Raw genomic sequence first — 18688 nt, 5'->3', positions numbered from 1 at the left:
AGCTGAAGTGGTCATTTCTGTGGCCCCCTCCCCAGTTCCTCCTCTCCCAAGCTCCCAGCTCCCCTCCTTGCTGCTGGGGAAGATTTACAAATCCACCACCCAGCCCTCCCATGCAGTGCCTTACATGACATTAAGATCATCTCCTTTTCCACTGGAGAGAACTGTGTCCCTCTTGATGCTCTGCTTTTGGCTGAAGCTCCTGTGCCACTGGGAATTGTGATGAACAGAGGTGCCAGCCTGCCTTGGCCATCACAGCTGCATGTGACTTGATGTGTGCACAGGTCTGTGATGTGGGGGTATCTGACCTGTGGCTCTTTTAGGGTTTGTTTCTTCCAACCTTTCTGCTTACAAAGCTTGAGCCTTGCTTGCCTGTGGAGCAGGATCTCGGCAGCCTCTCGCACAGCAGGCTCTGGCTGCATGGTGCCTGTGCCAGGCCGTTCTGCAGCGGCAGCACAAGAGGGGGCTGGCAGCACACACTGCGGGACGGGACCCCCAGATGTGCTGGGGCAGGCCTGGAGACGCCTGCTCCTTCCTCATGGCTACAGCTGGCACGTGGAGGAGGAGGGAGGCCGGGACTATGAATAAAGTGAACAAAAACATAAAGAGCACTGAGAAGGCTGGGGAAGGATGTCCTCAAAAATCAGCTTTGCAGCTAGCCCCTAGCATGGTGCTCCAGCTCTGGGGAGGGTCCCTGCCTGCATCCAGGGCCAAGCAGAGTTGTCACATGGCAAGCCGAACTCTTTCCCTCTCTTTTTCAAGTTATTTTTGGCTGCTGGCATCCTCTTGCCATTTTTCAGAGCCAGACTCTGGTAGCCAGTCCTTCAGGCTCATGCCTCTGGGGCTGGTGCTCCTTCCTGCAGAACCTGCAGCCTGAAAGTTTGTCTTCTACCATGTGGAAATTTGGGTGATGGGAGATGGAAGGAATTCCCTTGTCCCAGGTTGAGCAGAATCTGATTTTCTTTCATGCTCTAGCAACTTGTGAGTCTGTGAGGGCTGGGGAAGGAGGAGCAAGGATGCAAAGACACATGCTCACAACTTTGGGACTGACAAGGCACAGAAAGGCCATCTGCAACTGTGGAAGCACAATGAGCCCAAGCGGGCATGGAGCTCATTGATCACAGCCCAGCATGGCACCAGCTGCCAGCTAGCCATAAATATGGAGCAAGAGGCATGCTCATCTGCTCCCAGAGCATCTTCATCAACAAACCAGGGCAGAGCCTCTGCCTCCCTCATCCATCAGGCTGAGGCACCGAGGCACTCCTTATTTCTCAGGTTAGATGTTTCCCCAGCCCAGGGATGTCAGTGCAATGGGGGTGAAAGGGCTTGGTGGGAACAAGCCCTGTTCCTCTAACAACAGAACACTGTCTCTGCTTACCCCGTGGCCAAGGTCATCAGCTGAGTCCTGAAAACCCACCTGCTCTTTCTGGGAGGCAGGGTTTTATGGCAGCGGAGCTGCAGTTTATGGCACCGTGGAGAAATATGTTGGATGTGCTTGGCAACAGCAAATGGAAAGTTAGTCTATTAAACAGTAAATTATCCCTCCAATGCATCTTCATTGAGGAGGGTTAATGAGTGGCTGCAGGCAGAGTGAGTGGGAAAGAGTGTGTGTGTGTATGCACAGCACGGATGTGGAACAATTGCTACATCTGGGGACCCTGGAGCCCCTGATCCAACAATAGCATTTCCATGTGCAAGGCGCTTCACAGACACCTCCTGGCGTGTGGTTTATTCAAACCAGCTTGCACTGCTCCGCGGAGCTCCCCGGCGCTCCGTGTGTCCGGCCGTGCTGGGAGCAGCATCTCCTCATTGCATCTGGGCTGCTGGCTGCAAATGTTCTCCTGTGGGCTTGGGCTGGTTTGGGGAAGCCAGGCTGCAGGGCTCAGCCACACCACAAAGCAGGGATGCAGTGCCTTGCAGACTGTCCCTCTCCTGCTTTTCCACAATGGTTCAAGGCAGTGATACACAGATTGGGTTCCCCCTACCTGGATGGTCCCTGTTGTGTTAGGCTGGGGCCAAATCCACCTGCTTGGGAGTTTTGGCACCTCCTGCATCATCTCAGAGCAGTCGGTGGATGCTGTTCCTTTCACTTGGTCCCAGGGTGAAGGTCCCCAGGCAGTAGAGCTGCCTGGCTCCTGCAGTCAGTGGGGCCACCTTCACAGAGCAGTGCTGGCCACCTTTTGGGGGTGATGTGGTGTTCACAGGGCAACTCTGGCAATGCTGGCTATGCTCTCAGGGCAGTGTGGCAGTTTGCAAGGCAATGCTGGCCACAGTCAGGGTGATGCTGTTTGTGAGGGAGGGCCTGTCCCTGGAAAGACACAGGAAAGAGCACATCCCAGCCCTGCCTGCTGCTGCTGCTGCTAACCAGGAGAGATTTACTGTGATCCCAGTGCCCCCAGCTGCCTGCGCCACTCTATAATAGACCCATCAAGGGCATTGTCGTGCTACAGGAGCCCAAGAGGCACCCTAATGGGGCTGACACACAGGCCTGCTCCCACACAATGCCTTGCTCTCCCAAGCCCAGTGTGTCAGCCAGGACAAAGGCAGCCTGGCCTCCCAGCATGAGCCAAGCTGGCCAGGCATGACAGATGTGGCCTAGGACAGCCCGGCAGCCCATCCAGCACAAAATCTCTGGGGAACACTTAGAAGCTGAATGTTGTGGCCACTCTGCTCCCAACACATCTCCGGCTGGGTCTTATGGCCCCTGCTCCCCAGAGAGGTCCTGCTGGTGGAGGGAAGGGCTCAAAGCACAGCCCCAGTGCAAGGGATGACAGATCCTGCAGCTGGCAATGCTCCTCAGCAGGGAGGTTGGTGCAGGCACCATGCACCTGTGCTTGTGCTGTGTTTGTGTGGCAAGGCTTTGGTAGCAGGGAGACTTCTGTGAGAAGCTGCCAGAAGCTTCCTCCATGTCCTATGGAGCCAGTCAGCTTCAAGATGGATTGACCACTGGCCAAGGCTGAGCCCATCAGAGGTGGTGGTAGCAGCTCTGGGAGAATGTATGTAAAAACGGGAAAAGTTTCTGCAGAACACCAGGAGCAGCTGTAGAGAAGAAAGAATATGTGAGAGGAACAACTCTGCAGACACAAAGGTCAGTGAAAGAAGAGGGGGAGGGGGTGTTCCAGGCACCAGAGCAGAGATTCCCCTGCTGCCCTGGTGAAGCCCAGGGTGAGGCAGGATGTAGCCCTGCAGCCCACGGAGGTCCAGAGTGAAGCAGAGATTCACCTGTAGCCTGTGAAGGACCCCACAGCAGAGCCGGCGGATGCCCAAGGGAGGAATGTGAGAAGTCCCTGTCCTGAGGAAGAAGAAACAGCAGAGATGAAGTGTAATGAACTGACCACAGCTCTCATTCTCCATCCTCTTATGTCACTGGTAGGGAGGAGATAGAGAAAACTGGGAGTGCAGCTGAGCCCCGGAAGATGAGAGGGATGGGGAAAAATATTTTTAAGATTAGATTTTATTTCTTATTATCCTGCTCTGATCTGATGAGTAAATCTGATCTGATAAATCTAACCAATTTCCCCAAGTCAAGCCTGTTTTGCCCCTGTTGGTAACGGGTTATCTCTCCCTGGCCTTACCTATATTCTGATTATATTTTCTCTCCCCTGGCCAACTGAGGAGGGGAGGGACAGAGTGGCTTTGGGGGGCACCGGGTGTCCAGCCACAGCCAACCCACCAGAACCCTACTGCCTGTGTTTTAAACACTTCTGCTCTGCAGCAGCCTGATCCCACCCTGAGAAAGGCTGGGCACTGCTGTGGACAGGTGACAGCCACAGCACTGCCTCAAAGCATGGTACAAATGAACCAGGGTGTGCTGCCTCCCCTCTGCATGCCCAAATCCAGGGTGCAGCACACTGCCTTGAAGCCCAGGCATGCTGGAAGGTGCTATCATGGGACCCAGTGCCAGCCCAGCCCAGGGAGAGCCAACAGGGGCGAGCTGTGACCTGTCCTGGGTGGGAGGAAATGCCGGGGTGCTCCCCTGGGGGGCTTGGCTTCCCATTGGCAGCAATGTTTTGTTTGAAGCTTTGTAGCTGCTTCGCTTCTCTTTGCACGACAGGTCTGGCGCATACCCTGGAACCCTTCCCCAGATCTTCCCATGGAAACTCCTACAAAAAAAAGCTTCTGCTTCATTTTAACCAAACCCAGAGCCCATCAGACGATCCAGATGGTCTCTCTCTCTATCAAGCAGTTTGGCCCAAATCCCGGTGGCAGACGGCAGGACCAGGCCTCCCCTGATAAAGAAGTTTGGGGTTTATTTTTCTCCCTGCTCCTCATCCATATTCAGAGGAGCCCTGGGATTTTCCCAGGCAGCTGTTGCTTTCTGAGGCCCACCCCATCAGGGTGCCTGGGTGACTTGGGATCACCCAAATGCACCAGGGGCTGAGGTGTGGGTACACAGCCTGTCCCCCCACTGCTGTCCTGGCTCAGCCCTGCTGTGTTGGCAGCCCTGGAAGGGTGTTGCTCCTGCAGCTGGATCAGCCACTGAGGGGTCAGCCAGGGCTGGCAGCCCAGCTCAGTGGGATGCACCGTGGTGCTGGGCCATGGGGCACTGGCTGCTTGCCAGGCAGAGGCCAAACCTCACAGAGAACAGCAGGAGCTGAGCTACTACAGGAGAAAATGTGGATGTCATCCTGAAATGGAGTTTTCAGCTTCCCAGTCCTGTACTCCCACTGGAACCAGGACAGGTGTGGTGGGCTCCAGGCATGCCCTGCCAGCTCCTCTCTTTGCCAAGACCACAGCCCCGGGTCAGTGACTGGGTGTTGCTGCAGCTGGAAGCAGAGATGGACAGAACTTGCTTTTTCTGCAGATCACAGGGGTTTGCTTGGGGTGAGTGCTGAAAAAAAAATGGAGGAAACAAGATCCCTCACTCCCTCCCACCTTCCTGCCAGCATCAGAGGTAAAGGGCAGGTTAGGGAGACCTGGTTCTGCTCTGTCAGCCAAGGGGTGAAGGGGAGCTTGTGAGGGAGGGCTGTCACAAGCATCACACTGATAGCAGCCTTTTGGGAGGTACCAAGCCATTCTGAAACAACCTTCACCCCACAAAATTCAGCCAAGGTTTGCAGTTCAGACCCCTTCAGGTGCCATTGCCTCCAGACCCTCCCTGTGAGCCCCAGGACAGGCTGCAGGGACACCTCTGCAGAAGCTCTGCCAGCAAGGGGTCGGCTCCCAGAGTCCTGGGAAGCAGCTCATCTTCCTTGCTGTCAGGGCTGCTGGGTAGCAACGAGGAACAAACCCCTTTCATCCATCTCAGGCACAGCTTCCTCCCGGGACTGGGGCCAGAGGAAGGAGATGTCACGAAAATGCAGACAGATGATGGGAGCCGGCATTTGGGATGGAAAAGAGCTGCTGATCTGGGCCAAGCTGGTGCAGCCCTGTGTGTGTGTGTGTGTGTGTGTGTGTGTGTGAGGTGGCCCTCGCTGGAGCAGGACCCCAGGCAGACACCTCCCTCTTGCCCTGATTAAGAAGCCTGTGGAGTTCCATGTGCAGAGGGCATGGATTTAAGAGACACTCTGGCTCCTGGGACCTGCCACCATCCCTGCAAATATCCAGCATGCCCTGCTGCACTGGGGTGTCCATGCTCACACACCACCCTCCCACAGTGCTCCTGCAGTGCAACAGGCTCCCATCTCCCCTCTTTTTATGGATTACCTCTCTGAGGAGGACATTTGTAGCAGTTGCTGCCAGAAGCCAGGGCTGTGTTGGGCACATCAAAATACCTGTTCTTTTTTTAAGGTCTCAGCACTTGGAGCCACGGGGTTACAAGTGCTTCAGGTGTCATTAATAAAACAGGTGATCAGCCCTCCTGGTTACAGCCTCCTGCCTTGCATTTGCAGATCTCAGGGGGAAAAAAAAAATGGAAGGCAATAAAATGAAAGCAATGTTTGTGTTTTTGAGATGTCAACTGTTTAGAATCAAACTTGTAAGATTTCTTGGCTTCACTTCCTTTTGCACTGAAATAGGTGTACTTTGTCTTGTTCTTCCCTGTAGGTTAGCCAAAAAGACATTTTGGTTATTTTATTCTTAAAGGTGTTCCCCTGGAATGTTAAACAACATAGCTAATGCCACAACCAGGACTTCAAGATTTGCCGTTTGTGTGTGGGGCACATATCAAAGTAGAGCTGCCACTCCAGCTGCAGGCTGGAGCGCTGAGCCGCGGTACTCAGGGGCCAGGCGCCATCCCGGGTGACAAGCGCCAGCCTGTCCCGTGCGCCCCGTGGGCTGCCAGGTCCCCGTGCCTCACCCGGACTCTGGATGATGGGTTGGGGTTTCGGGCTGCCGGGTGGGAGACAGGCCAAGGCTCCTCAAGTACATCAGGGCATGCGAAAGCTCTCGGCACCCCCAGGAGAGGTGGGAATGCTCTCTCTGCGGCCGCCTGGCTCCCAGGCTCTTTCTCCCCGGGGTGCCGCTGCCCGCCGCTCTTCCGGAGAACCCGGGTGCTCCGCGAACGCAGCCCCTGTCCCAGGTGGGGGCAGCGATCCGAAGCCACCTTCCCGCACGGCCGGAGCGGTGCAGAGCCCCGACGGCTCCGGCGGCCGGGGTGCCCGTGCCCTGCCGGGCCGGGACCGCCGCTTACTCGGCCGCCCCGGGTACCGGGGGCGCGGGGAGGGGCGCGGCGGCGGCGGGGGGGCCCGTCGGGGCGGGCAGGGCGGGAGGGAGGAGCCTGCGCGGGGGCTGAGCCTGGGCTGCGGGATGGGGCGGCAGTGAGGGTGGGCGGGTGTGCGCCGACGGGGCTCTCGCCCCGCAGCCGAGCCGCGCCGCGTCGAGCCGAGCCGCGCTCCGCTCCTCTCGCCGGTGATGCGCGGCGGCCGCACCGCCTGACCCTGCTGCCCGCTGCCATGGCGGCCCCGACCCCCGGGCGGCCGGCGGGGGTCCCGGCGGGGCTGCGGGCCGCCGCCTGGCTGCTGGCGTGCGCCGCGCTGTGCCGGGGCCGCGCCGCCGCCTGCCCGCCGCTGTGCGCCTGCAGCGGCACCACGGTGGACTGCCACGGCTCGGCCCTGCGCGCCGTGCCCCGCAGCATCCCCCGCGGCACCGAGCGCCTGTGAGTACCGCCGGGCTTTGTCCGCCGCCGCCGGGCTGCGCCGACGGGGTGCGGGAGCCCGGCGGGGCGCGGGGGCCGGGGGCTTGTCCGAGGGCGGGGGTGGCCAAAAGCCCGAGGGGAGCGAGTGCCCCGCGGGGTGCGGAACGGCTCCGGAGCCCGAGCTCGGGAATGCGTGCGGGAGCCCGTCCGGGGTGCGTGTGCAGGCGGCTGTCCGTGGCGGGGGTGGGCAGCTGCCTGTCTGCGGTGTGTGCAAGTGCCCGCCGTGCCCGCTACGGGCACAACGCGTGCAGATGCCCGTGGGGCCACGGTCGGCCGCCCTAAAGGTGCGAGTGCAAGAGCCTGGTGGGGTGGGTGATGTGCGGTGTCCCGCTGCGCCCGGGGGTTGTGTGTCTGTAAATTCCGTCCAGAGGATACGTGTGCAAAGGCCTGTTGGGTGAGTTTATGTGCACCATCCCCTTCCTGAGGGAGGTGCAGTAGCCCGTCGAGGTGGAGAGCAGGGTGTGTGTGAGAGCCTGCTGGGGCAGGGTGTGTGTGTAGCCCTCTCTCTGCGTGAGGGTCGTGCAAGGGCTCCGGCATATGCGAGAGCCCGCGTGTGCCAGTCTTTGTGCAACTATGTGCAGCGGGGTTGGGGTTGGAGCAGTGCCCGAGGGAGTGGGCTGCTCCGGAGGGGGCATTTGCGCTGGGGCAACCCAGAACGGGCTGTGTGTGTGGGTCCCACACACAGGTGTGTGGCCACCCCTCCAGTGACTTGTCATAGGGTAGCTACACAGTCACAGGGGTTCTCTGAGGGCTCCTGTCACCCCAAGCCCCTACCTGTGCTGGGCACCCTTTTGTCCCCAAGAAGCTCTCCTGGGAGTGCTGCACATCGTGTCAGGATCAGGTCCCATTGCCCCAGCCCCTCTTGAGATTCCCCTTGCTGTGACCAGCCTTCAGCCGTGCAGATCACCCATCGTGAACGAGAGCTCACCCATCCTCTCCAGTCCCCTGTGGCTGCACCTCACTGCTCATCAAATCCCTTGCCACGTCCTCAGGGGTGCTGGGAGGTGTCCCTGGCTCTCTTAGCCGGGCTCCCATGAGGAAGGTTTTTCTCTCACAGGCAAGGTCCAGCCGGCTGTGTGTGTCCCGTGTTACCTGCTGAGCTCCTCCGAGCAGGAGGGGGCCTCTGCTGCTGTGCCTGGCTGGGCAGATCTGCCTGCCTGGGGTTCTGTGGCCAAGCAGGGAGAGCAGCATGAGCTGGACGTGACCAACCTGCTGCTGGCACGCAGGAACAGCAGGAGAGCCGGGCTGTCCCCAGCCGGTCCCCTCTGCTCAGCAGCAGCAGGTGCCCCATCCCAGTAGCTGCAATGGACCATGGTGGCACAGGAGCTGTCTGGCCCTGGGGCAGGCTGCCCCCACATCCCCCTTGCAGTGCAGGGAAGTGTTGAGCTGCTGTTTCCTTGGGCAGCAGAACTGCAGGACATGTTCCAGGACAGCCACACAGTGCTCCTGTCCCTGTGCCCTGCTGTTTGCAGCTCCTGGGGTTTGACTGTGCCCTTTGCCTGCAGATGGAAGGACTGCATGCATGGACTGCAGAGAGCCTGGCAGCTGCCAGGGCTGCACCCAGCATGCTGCATCAAGAGCTCTGCAGGATACCACTTTAGAGGAGTTTTCTTTTCTCCCACCATAATTATCCTCATACAAGTGATTATTACCCAGCGCAGCAACCAGGCTGCTGTGAGTTGCCATCCCATAGACCAAGTTTATGAGGTCTGGGACAGGATTCCCCTTTCTGCTGTGCCCAGGACAGAGGGAAGGTTTATGCACAGCCTGCACCAGCCCTTTCTGTCTCTTGGACAGTTGGCATTGAGTCCTCAGCTCTGCCCACATCCAGCCCCTTGCTCAGCACTGCTCAAGTGAAGCAATGCTGCAGTGAGCTAATGGAGGATGCCCTGTTGGGTGTCTCACTCCTGCTCTGGCAGGACATCTCTCCTGCTCTGGAGGTGGGTCCTGCTTGCTGAGTCCCATTCTGCCTCCCCTGACCTGGTCCTCCATGCCTGCTGCCATTCAGCAGCATTGGATTTTCTGGATTTTAATGCAGCTGGTGCTGCCGGATCTTCTGTCTGGAGTGAGCTAGACATGCTTGCTCTCTCGTGGGTGTTGTCTGCTGGATAACTACTTCCTGCTGTTTTGCACACCCATGCAGGTGCTGGAGGGTGTCTGTGCAGAGCAGGTCTATCTCCTAGCAGTGAAATCCTGCTGTAACAGCTCGTAAGTGAGTTTCAATTCCCTGTAAGCAGGCTGCAGCCTTGCAGTCTCCAGCTCCTCCGTGTTCGATGGAGCAAGGTCAGCAGGCAGCCACAGGGGAGCCTGCAGCAGGGGCTGTGCCAGGACTTGCTCTCTCCAGGGTCAGCTCTCTGTGGGCAGTCATCAGCCTCTCACCAGTGCCCCTCACTGCCATTCCTCTTTTCCCAAGCCCTGAGATGCACAGCACGAGCAATGCCAGCCTCACCACGCATGCCACAGTGGCAGTGAGCAGGGATGTCCCTGCTGTTGAATTTCTTGCCTGTTGTTTACCAGTGCAGTGTCTAGAGCCTCCAGGCTTTCTCCAGCCTCCCACCTGGCTGAGCCCCATGGGTCAAGCCCCTGGGCAGGGCAGCCAGGCCTGCTGGTAGTGCCATTGTGGGGACTCAGGCAGCAGCGTGCTGTGATGAGGTTTGTGCTCTGTTGCTTTTGCAATACAGCCTTTCCTTTGAAGAACAGGGAATTACTTGCCTTGCAGAGTCACTGCAACTTTGGAGAATCATGGGCTGGGGAAAAATTGTCTTCTGTTTCAGCTTGCCCTGTGATATCATCCTGGTGGGTGCTGTGCTGCTGGGAGAGAGTAAGGACTGCAGATGTGTCTAGGATGGACCATGAGTGATGGTTGCAAGGGGGGACACAGGACCCCTCTTGCCTTGTACCAGGGCACAGCACACTGATCCCTAAGTGCCTTTTAGTCTGCAGCCCAACATAAATGGGGGTTGTGCACCTGCCCTCTGGCTGGATCGGGGATGAGCAAGGTGGGAAGCACCAAAGTCTCTGGGCACTTTTCACAGATGCCTGTGCTCCTGCCTACACTTCTGGCAAGCACAACAGAGGCCCGAAGGCTTTGTAGGCAGGACGGGGTGATAATCCTCCAGCACTACAGTGTTATCTGCTTCCAGGAGTCCCTCAGGCCTCAGCCACCAGAGAAGAGTTGTGGGAGAAGGTCACAATTTCCTTCCCCATTTGCTTGCTTTTCTTTCTTTTTTCCTTTGAAAGTGTCTCTGAAGAGCAGACTGCCTTGTTGAGGAGGTGGATAGTTCTCCCCACGCCAGCAGGATCAGTGCAAATTGGCCACTGTCAAATGGCAGCTTCCAGCCCAGCTCTTTGCTTGTAGGGGATGAATTGGCTGTGATGGCATGTCACTTTTTCCTGCTATTTAATTTTTTGGTTGACAATTGAGAATTGCCCCACTTGCCCCTTTTGCCTCCTCTCTGATGAGCTGAACATCATCCTCCATCTCAGTGCGGGCTCTGCTGTGTCCCTCCCCCCATGTGGAAGGCAGCAGAGTTGGGTTTGGGGGTCCCCATCACTGCACCCCTCTTGGCTCTGGCTGTTCCTTTCCAGAGTCCCTGGCCTCATCATTTAATGGGGCTTCTGTTTGCCTGGTTCCCAAACTTTGGGGGTTTGCCTGTGCTGAAATGGGCCCCATGCAGTCTGTAGCCAGGCTGCCATCCCTGTGTCTGCATTGGTGGAGGGAAGGGGTGCTGAGCCACAGCCTTTGGGTGTGGGAGCCCCATGCCAGGGTGGCTGCACCTGGAGCACTCCTGCATACTGCCCAACCATCCCCTGCCAAAATTCCAGCAGCAAGCTCTAGTCCAGAGCATGTTTAATGCATTCACCTGCATCTACCTCTCGCCAGTTAATCAAAATGTCTTGCAGCAGCCAGGCTGGTGTATCACAGCAGTGCTCCTGCATTCCACTCCAGTTATTGGGCTGCCTCTCCTTTCAGGGGCTTCAGGCAATGCTCCTTCTTAGGAAGCACCTTGAGGAAGTCAACCTGTCCCTTCCCTGAAGTGGCCAGGCAAGTTCCCAGTGAGCAGTCTGGTTGCAGAGGGTCTGTGCAGGCTCTGCAGAGCTCTGGAGCAGCATGCAGGACCTTGGTCCAGCCAGGGCAGTGCGTGGCTGGCCCTGCAGCCCTCAGCTCTCAGGAGAGGTAGTGCTGGGCACTGGGAGGATGCAGGCTGGCTTGGGAAGGTAGCCTGCCCAGCCCACCGCAGTGGCTTCCTTGGGAGCCTTCCTGGACAGAGGAAATTTGCAATTCTATTCCAATTTCTCCCTTCAGCTACGTCCAAGGCAGATGCTGTCTATATATTGCCATGGTAACGCTGCGTTCTCACTCTCTATGGAATTGCATGCTGGAAAAATATTAGTTTAAAAAACTATGTCGTGTTTGTATTGACTGAAGTGGAGGCTGATAGTGGAGGATCTATTGTCCCCAGGTTGGGAAAAGTCACCAGTAACAGGCAATAAAGCCAGGCAGATTGGCCTCTGGTGACCACTTCTCACCCCACACAGCAATTGCTTCCCTATAAACCCTTCCCTGGCTCTGTTTTATTGCATCCTTTAAAACAGATATTTTTGCCTTAAATGTGCTGCCACTTTGGTCCTCCAGAGTGATGCATTGTGCTAACAGCAGTTCCTTGCTGCTGAGGTGGGAGCAAGGAAGGGGAGCTGTTTCCAGCTTTAATTGTGGGTCTCCCACGGGCACCTTCCAATGCTGTTGCTGCTGTGCCCAGGTCCCAGGGTGGACTGGGCATGGTGGCCACGGTGCCAGTGCACGGCAGCACACACAGAACCAGCCCAGTTACAGAAAGGGACTCCAACAGGATGTGCATTTGCTTTGAGCTTCATTCTCCCCTACTTCATTGCTTCCTATCAAAACTCTGGCTGGCAGAAGAGTGAGCAGCTATAGAAGGCTGAGGATGCAGGCTTCCAGTGCGAGGAGTTCCAAGGCCAGCTCCAGCAGCTGGCCCCTGTCCCTGCTCGAGGAACAGCCAGGGATGGCAGTGGTAGGAGTGGGGAGAGGAGCAGAGGATTTCCTGCTGTACAGCACCAGGATGCCAGTTAGCAATGGGAGCAGTAAGGATAGCCAGGTCCTTGGGGCCCTGGCACTGCTGGGAGTGAGAAGGAAATGGGGTGGGATGAGGGGACCTCTCCATGGTGTTTCTGTGGGGTTGGCCCAAGGTTGTCCCCACAAGAATCATCTCAGACCTCCCTGCTACATTCAGGCTCTGAGGCTGTGCTGACTGCCTGCTTCCCCAGCATGCATTTTGGATGCACTTGCTGCTCAAAATAGCAGAGGCAAGTGTCCTATGGGGGAGAGAGGCTGCTAGAGGAGGAAGATCAGAAAAAGGGAAGATTAATTTTTAAAGCGATGCAGCCAAGGAGCAGCCCTGGGCACCAACAGTGAGAGAGATGCAAGCTCCTAGCCCTGGATATTTCTTGGTTGGAGGAAGCCCTGCATCCCAAATGGGATGCTCCAGGATACCCATCTGGGACTGAGTAGGCATCTATAACTGAGCAGTTCAGGTGCACTTGTCCTCTCATCCCTGGTATGAGCAGCTCCAGGAGGGATAAGCCAAAGAGGTTTTGCTGTAGGAGATGCAAAGTGGAACTCAATCCAGTGAGTGGCAGGATGCAGCCTGAGGGCTGGGCAGCCTCCCCTGCCCTGGGAAGCAGAGGAGCTAGAGAGCAGCCCCTCACCAGGCTACGCAGCACAGCATAAAAAGCCAAATTTCTTGGCTATCCCAGAAAATCTGTTCTCTTGGCTGAGTCTCAGTTTCCACATTTGTGATACACAAATGCCCTGCTGCCTTTTCGCTCTCCCGCTGGGATTCAGGGAGGTTATTTATTAATTTTTAACTTGAAGGTGGTACACCACAATGCTGTGTGAGTGTAAAGCATTCCCTGACTGCGAGCAGCTAATGGCTGTGGCATGAAAACCCCAGAGAGAAGTTAGGAGAACAGAAAGCCCTTGCATCCTCACTGTTACTTGCATGATCGATGCTGTTTGTAATGCTTAAAGATCTGTCGTGATGCTAACCTGCTGTAGAGCCTCCCGTGCTGTGGGGCCATGGCTGTGCTTGGGGCTTGGGTCCCCTTTGGCTAAGGGCAGTGATTCCCAGATGAACCCCAACAGCACACAGCTGCTCTTGGCTCTGCTGGTTGGGCACCTGCAGGCAGCTGGTGGGGCTGGTGCTGGGTGAGTGACACCCTGAAGGGACTGCCATGTACCCCTTGGGCACCTTTGCTCTTCTTGAGGGATGTGGTCAGAACAGGGATGGGATGGAAAAGGAGAAGAGGGTGCTGAGCCCCTTGTGCAGCTGTGTCAGCCCAGGATGTGTGTGTGACCAGTGTCCCCTCCCTAAGCAGTGGCAGCAGCACCCTGTAATTCCCTGGTATTGGAGGGGATGGAGTTAGCAACCAGCCATGGCCATATGGGCTCCAGAGAGCTGGTGAATGTGGTGCTGTGCTGGAGGGGACCAGCTCTTGCAGGACTGGGAAGGGCCTCTGCCCCACATTTCTTTGTTTGAGCAGCTCAGTGGGCTAAGTTACATTCAAGCAGCCGGCTGAAATCTTGAGAAGACTTGAAAAATGCAATAAAAGTGTAGGATGAAAGGTTGCAGCTGCTCTGTCCCCAGTGCTGAGCACAGGGGTCAGTCTGGAGTCTAAGCCTCATCCCTGTTTCCATTAGCAGTCTGTGTGATGGGACACAAGCTGCTTCTGACAGTGGCAGATGCCACCAGGCTGGGGGGGATGCAGGAGGGCTGGAGAACGGGCTGAGGTTTCAGAGTGGCCTTGGTGAATGGGAGGAATGAGTTGACAGAAAGGAGGTTGATGCCTGGGGACTCGAGGAAAGTGTTGGTGGGAGGCAATCACCAGAAGCACAGATGTGGAAAGGAGCACAAACAGAGCCCTGCCGGTCAGAGAGGCCCTGAGGCCTCTTGTGCCCTTGGGCTGGGGGATTGCTGTGGGAAAGAGGCCTGCAGGGGCAAGGGAGCAGCCAGATCTCTGCACCATGGTGGCCTGGGCAGGCAGAGATGGGGTTCACGTGCTGCGGGAGGGGTTCAGGTCAGAGTTTTGATAATGGTGCTGGAATAAGGCACAGGGTAGTGTCAGTGCCTGTCCTTGAAGGAGCAGTGTGTGCATCTGCCTGGATTGATGGAGGGTGGCAGAGGCACTGCTGTGGGGTGTGTGACCTTCCAGCCTTCATTTCTCTGCTTCCCTGATTATTATCTGGCACTGCTGGCTCCAGCTGGGGTCAGGGCTCTGGGATGAGGGCTGTGGAGCTACTGGGAGGGGAGCCATGCCCTTGGGGGCCGGAGCTCTGAGGCAAGGGCAGGGAAGGCAGAGCAGTGAAGATCGTCAAGGAGGGACAGATCTCACGGACAATACACAGACCAGCCCCACTGGGGGAGGGACAGCCCTTGCAGCAGGCACCACAGGAGCACAGATCCTTCTCCAGCAGCCCCTGCAGTCACTGCCCAGAGCTGTGGGCACCTGCTCTGTGCTGGCCCTGATGGGCCAGGGCACATTTTGGTGCTGGTGGGTGCCAATGCAGGAATCCATCTCACAGGCTTTCCCTCTGCATTCTTTAAAGCGGGATTCCAGGGAGCAGAGCCGGATTTCTGCCTCAGCAGGAGAGCAGAGCTGAGCTGAGCCACAAGGACAGGAGTCACATGTGTGCTGAATAGCTGATGCTTTGCAAGAGTAGGGATCCTGGGATTGCGCTGTCTGCTCCTTCTTGCTCCTGATAAATCAGTGCCCAGGGAAATATCATTCATGTTGGCTGTATTTAATAAATTAACTCTCAGCATTTGTGCTCTCTGAGGTTGTTACTGAGTTAGTGTAGCTCCAAACCCTGCAAAGGGAAAAGACACATCAGACCCCCTGGGAATGGATAAGCCATCCAAAGCTAGAAACCAAATATAAACCCAGACTATGCAAATCCAGTCTAACGAACCCTGCTGCAGCGCAGACATCCCATCTGGGAGTGGGATGATCCACAAGCAATGTAGCAAAGGGACTGATTGTTTTAATGACTTTCCTCTTCCTAGGGAGAATGGGAGGGGGGTTTCTGAAACTTGAGGGTTGCAAATGAAAATCTGCTGCCTCTCCATCAGCAGTGTGAGATGTGGGATGCTGGGGGGGCAGAGGAAAGCAGCCTGAATGAACTTGAGGATGCTTTCTGGTGTTAAATCCTTTGAATTAGCGAGGAAAGAGCACGCCTTGTGTTTCTGCTTTCAAGTCATAGTCCAGAAATACAACCAATCTGCTGGGCAGCTCCCCAGACACATCACTCCTTATTGAAGCTCTGCTGTGTGGAGCAGGGCAGAGTGTTTTGCTTCACTAGGAAAGGGCATGGAGGCAGTGGGTGAGCAGCTGAGCAGCAGGGATCCGGCTTTCTGGGCACTGCAGACTGTAATTTATCTCCATGAGGAACTGAAGGGGGTTCAGAGGGGAAAAATGTCATGGAGTTAAATGGCAGCGTTGCCTCGGCATCCTTACAAATAAGCTTTACCTGCTGTTCATTCCCATCTGGGTTGCAAAGGCCATCATTTACCTGAACAAAGGCATGGAAGGATGCTGGGAGCAGTTGTCAGGGAGCACAAGGAGCCAGTTCCTGAGGGAGGAGGACTGTCAGGGGGCCCTAGACACAGCCCCACTTGGGGATTGCCACCAGCCCCACTGTTGAAGTTCCCCGAGGATGCTCTGCAAGCATGGAAGAAGCAGAGCCCAGGGTAGCTGGTCCTGGCAGTGCCTTCTGGTACTCCAGTCTTTGGGCTGCACTGACCCAGCAGATGCCTTGGAGAGAGGGCAGAGCCTGGTTTTGGCATGTGCAGGGACTGGCCGTGTTTAGTCTGTGGCTTCTGTGGCTCTTTGGTGTTTCTTCATGTTCCCATGCTCTGCCTGTGCTCTGCCTCTGGCTAAGGCTCTGGGATGCCAGTGCTCTGAGGACAGCACCACCCTGGGCTTTGCAGGCTGGGGTCTAAGTCCTGCCTTTCAGGTTGGGCAGCTCTAAATCAAGCCCCTCTGCTCTGTCCCTCTGCAATGCTGGAGATGTCTCAACTTCCAGTTACGCATTGTACTGGAACTGTAGGTAGGTAAGGTTAACGGTAGGTATGTTTAAAGGAAGGTGACATGGGAACCCTCCCTCACAGGAGCTCGAATGGGTGCCATTGCCTCCAGCTTGGTCCCCAGCCTGGCCCTGGGGATCTTCCAGGCAATCTTCTTTGCCAAGGAACCTTTAGGACATTTGGAGAAAACCACTCCTGAAGCTGTGATTTCTCCCTGCCCTTAGCTGACTCTGGGGCTGTGGTCCATCAGGAGGTGGGCACACAGCTGTACATACCAAACGACCCCGTTTGTGGTGACAAATGTCCCTGAAACGTGTCACACACCCCAGAGCTTGGTGCCTGGGATTTACAGCCTGACTGACCACGGTTTTTGCTCCCACTCAGGGGGTCAGCTCCTTCTGATTTGGAGACCCGTCCCCGGCAGCCCGCTGTGCTCTCTGCGAGCCGGTCGGACTGGGAGCCGTGGGGCTGCAGAGCCCAATTGTGGGTTTCAGTTTAATCACTGGGGCTGAGGAACCTCTATTCATTCCGGCTCGCATTCATCTGTGTCCTAGTAACGCTGCTCTCCCAACCTCCTTCCCAGCGCGGCGCACACGGCTGGATAATGGCAGGAGCCCGGCAATCGCGGGGCTGAATAGCGCTGTAATTACGGGGCTGTAATGGCGAGCTGGAACTCATTAGCCATTATCAGCCGTTCCAGCGGGACAATGGCAGCACCCCGGGGTGCGCGGCTGCGCTGCTGCCCCCGCTGGCCCTACACGCTGCTCGGCGGCCCCGGGGCCGGCCCGCCGCTGACCTTGGCCCCCGCACGGCTGCAGAACCGGGCGGAGGGGAGCTTTGGCTCTGGATGGGAATGATGGGCTGTGTATTCAGCCAGCCATGTGACGTGAGGCATTCCTGCTCCCTGCTCCCGCTGTCAGGGCTCAGGAAGTTACAGACCCCCCCGTGGGGCTGCCCGAGCACCCCAAGCTGCTCCATAGTGGCACTTTCCTGTCGCTTTCCTTCCCTGGCTCCAGCCGCTCATCCTTCACTTGACTGACTTCTCCTCCCGTAGTTTATTCGTTTTCCCTTTGTTTTTTGTGTCCGTGCTCAGTGCAGGCAGTGGGTCTCCGGCATGGGAGCCCTCCCTGGGCTCTGCCTTGGCGTAGGCACTCTCCATGCCCAGCACATGCCTTGGGCAGGCTGGCTGATGGCAAGGAGCAAAGGCTGCTGCGCTTTGTGATGTCTCCTGCAATAGGGGGCTGCACAGAGATCCCCAGCTCTGCAGACTGTGGGTCCCAGGGCTGATGGTCCTGCTTTTCCCACAGTGATCATACCCTGTAATGCAGAAAGGCGCTGCAAAGCTGACTGCGAGGTGCAAATCTCTGCAGCTTCTGGGTTGATGTATTTTAAAGCAGGATAATCCTAGCAGGAGCGTGCTGGAGAGCATGGCTGAGGAGAGCTGGGGAAGGTGCAACCAGCAGGCTGGGAGCAGAGGTCCTGTGTGTCCAGGAGTGGGACACGTTGTCCTGGTGCTCAGCAGAGCCTGGGCAGGACCCAGGCCATGGGTGGGTGTAGGTACCCCTTATTTCCACCAGCAGAATGAGCAAGGAGGGGCGGCATCTTCTTCCTGGCTGCATTGCCTGTCCCTGTGCTCACCCAGGGCTTTTGAAGGAGAGAGTGAGCCACAAAGCAGCTTGTCCTGTGCAAGCTTCTCTTGGCAGGTGAAACCTGAGTGTGGCTTATTCTCCAGGTAGAAGGTGTGAAATGGCTGTGCACTGAACCCGTTGTGATGCAAGGATAATGGCAGGAGCCATTATCATGTAAGTGTCACTTATACTTGTAAGTGTCTTGCAGCTGGGTATTTGCAGGGATCCTGCTGTTCTGGGGACTTTTGTTTGTTTCTTGTTACCCTCGCCTTCTCTAAACAACTCTAGATGCGTTTGGGATGACCCTAGCAGGTGTTAGCTACATTTGCAGAAAGGGGTGACATGTATCCCAGGGGGACATCTGGAACGGGAACAGGGAGGAGCCAGAGAGCCCCTTCCTCTTGTTGCCTTACGGTCCATGAAAGATGCCAGCTTACCCAGGCACAGCCAGGTTCTGTGTGCCCAGCACTGCTGGTCATTGAGGATGAGGGTCCTCTCTGGAGTCAGGCCGTTCCTGGGGCCTGGTGAGGGGCCACAGAATTGCACCAGCCCCTACTGTCCTTTGGGCCCTGCCTGCCGTTTTTGGGGAGGTACTGGGGAGGCCCAGTGCTTGGCTACCTCTTGAGCGCTCCCTCCCTCGCTAATTTCTTCCCCTTCTCTCCGCAGGGAGCTCAATGGCAACAACATAACACGAATCAACAAGAATGACTTTGCCGGGCTGAAGCAGCTCCGTGTCCTGTGAGTTCTGATGAGGGGCCAGATGCCCCCACCTTGGTGGATACTGTGCTTGGTTTGTGGCCCTTCCTAGGGCTGCTAGAGTTAGTCTCTTTCTGTGGGTCTCAGCCGGCAGGGCTGGAGGGTGTTGTGCTGGGCTGAGCCTGGTGGAT

General features: G+C 56.8%; 1 protein-coding gene across 2 annotated transcripts in view; it reads left to right on the top strand.

Annotated features, from left to right (window-relative positions):
* The first annotated feature begins 6707 nt into the window (after positions 1-6707).
* Positions 6708-18688, top strand: part of SLIT1 (slit guidance ligand 1) — a 60157-nt gene continuing 48176 nt past the window's right edge. For both annotated transcript variants that reach the window (XR_010440732.1, XM_064716260.1), the window contains exons 1-2: positions 6708-7033; positions 18468-18539. Coding sequence is in view for 1 of the 2 variants with exons in the window: in XM_064716260.1 (XP_064572330.1) it covers positions 6831-7033; positions 18468-18539 (275 nt within the window). In the remaining variant the exon portion in view is untranslated. The remainder of the gene's footprint in view (positions 7034-18467; positions 18540-18688) is intronic.

Source organism: Zonotrichia leucophrys, chromosome 6, assembly GCF_028769735.1.
Source record: "Zonotrichia leucophrys gambelii isolate GWCS_2022_RI chromosome 6, RI_Zleu_2.0, whole genome shotgun sequence".
NCBI lineage: Eukaryota > Metazoa > Chordata > Aves > Passeriformes > Passerellidae > Zonotrichia > Zonotrichia leucophrys.
This window is presented reverse-complemented; position numbering and strand designations above follow the sequence as displayed.